General features: G+C 49.6%; 1 protein-coding gene across 1 annotated transcript; it reads right to left on the bottom strand.

Moving 5' to 3' along the window:
• Nucleotides 1-88: 88 nt before the first annotated feature.
• Nucleotides 89-623, bottom strand: EMH_0096600 (uncharacterized protein; the record flags this gene model as incomplete). Its single annotated transcript, XM_013502417.1, has 3 exons — nt 89-286; nt 409-473; nt 587-623. 3 exons carry the CDS (start codon nt 621-623, stop codon nt 89-91), a joined length of 300 nt encoding a protein of 99 aa, XP_013357871.1.
• Between the last annotated feature and the right edge of the window lie 209 nt (nt 624-832).

The raw sequence follows: 832 nt of genomic DNA, 5'->3' as shown, positions 1-832 counted from the left end.
GTAGACTGATGAGTGCACTCGCTCCTGCAGCAGTGTCTACTTCCAATCGTTGTAGGTACACTCGAAAAAAACCCAATACTTCTAAAAACTAACCAAAGGTCTGGTGGGACGGAGTGCAGTTGGAAGCAGGAGGCATCAGGGCTAATCCGCCCATCCCTGGAAGCATCGTCATGGGCTGCATGCTGTAGTCCGGTACATAATCGTTGGGGGCGCTCTGCTGCAACTGCTGCTGCTGTTGCTGCTGTTTGTCCAACTGGTCTAACCGCGTGTTGACGTCACGCACTACCTGTGAGACACACCACAGTATGCACGCAAGCGACGGCTCCAGCAGCTCTAGGACATCATTTCCACCCACACTGCCTCAGCAGTTACCAAGCTACCGCTTTCTATCAGGCGCATCACCCTCACATGAATAAGGTAGGGCATAATGAAGTCCACCACTTTGTGGCGCCAGGCCAACTCCAGAGCCACGTCTGGCTTCACGAGGTCGCAGCAACTGTGAAGACAGGCTGCAAACGCCTCGGGGTCCTTCAAATCCGTTAAGAAGTACCTGCAGAGGCGAGATCCACAACCGAATTCAAAATACTTGGGATTCGAAGCCTAGTAACTTGGTCTAGTATCATCTTGCTCTTAAACTAGTAGAAGGGTCATTCAAGAACATTCCAGCGTTTATTTACGTGGGGCAAATGATCCCCTCAATCAACACAGCAGCACAATATAATAGCAGAACAATATAATGTCCTGTATCGAAATGTTTTCGTCAGTATTTACTGAGTAGGGCGCAGTTGCAGGTCATTACTGGGGAAGCACAGATCATGAATTGTAACAAGCG

The sequence above is a fragment of the Eimeria mitis genome, genomic scaffold, assembly GCF_000499745.2.
Source record: "Eimeria mitis Houghton genomic scaffold, Emh_scaff9127, whole genome shotgun sequence".
Classification (NCBI taxonomy): Eukaryota; Apicomplexa; class Conoidasida; order Eucoccidiorida; family Eimeriidae; genus Eimeria; species Eimeria mitis.
This window is presented reverse-complemented; position numbering and strand designations above follow the sequence as displayed.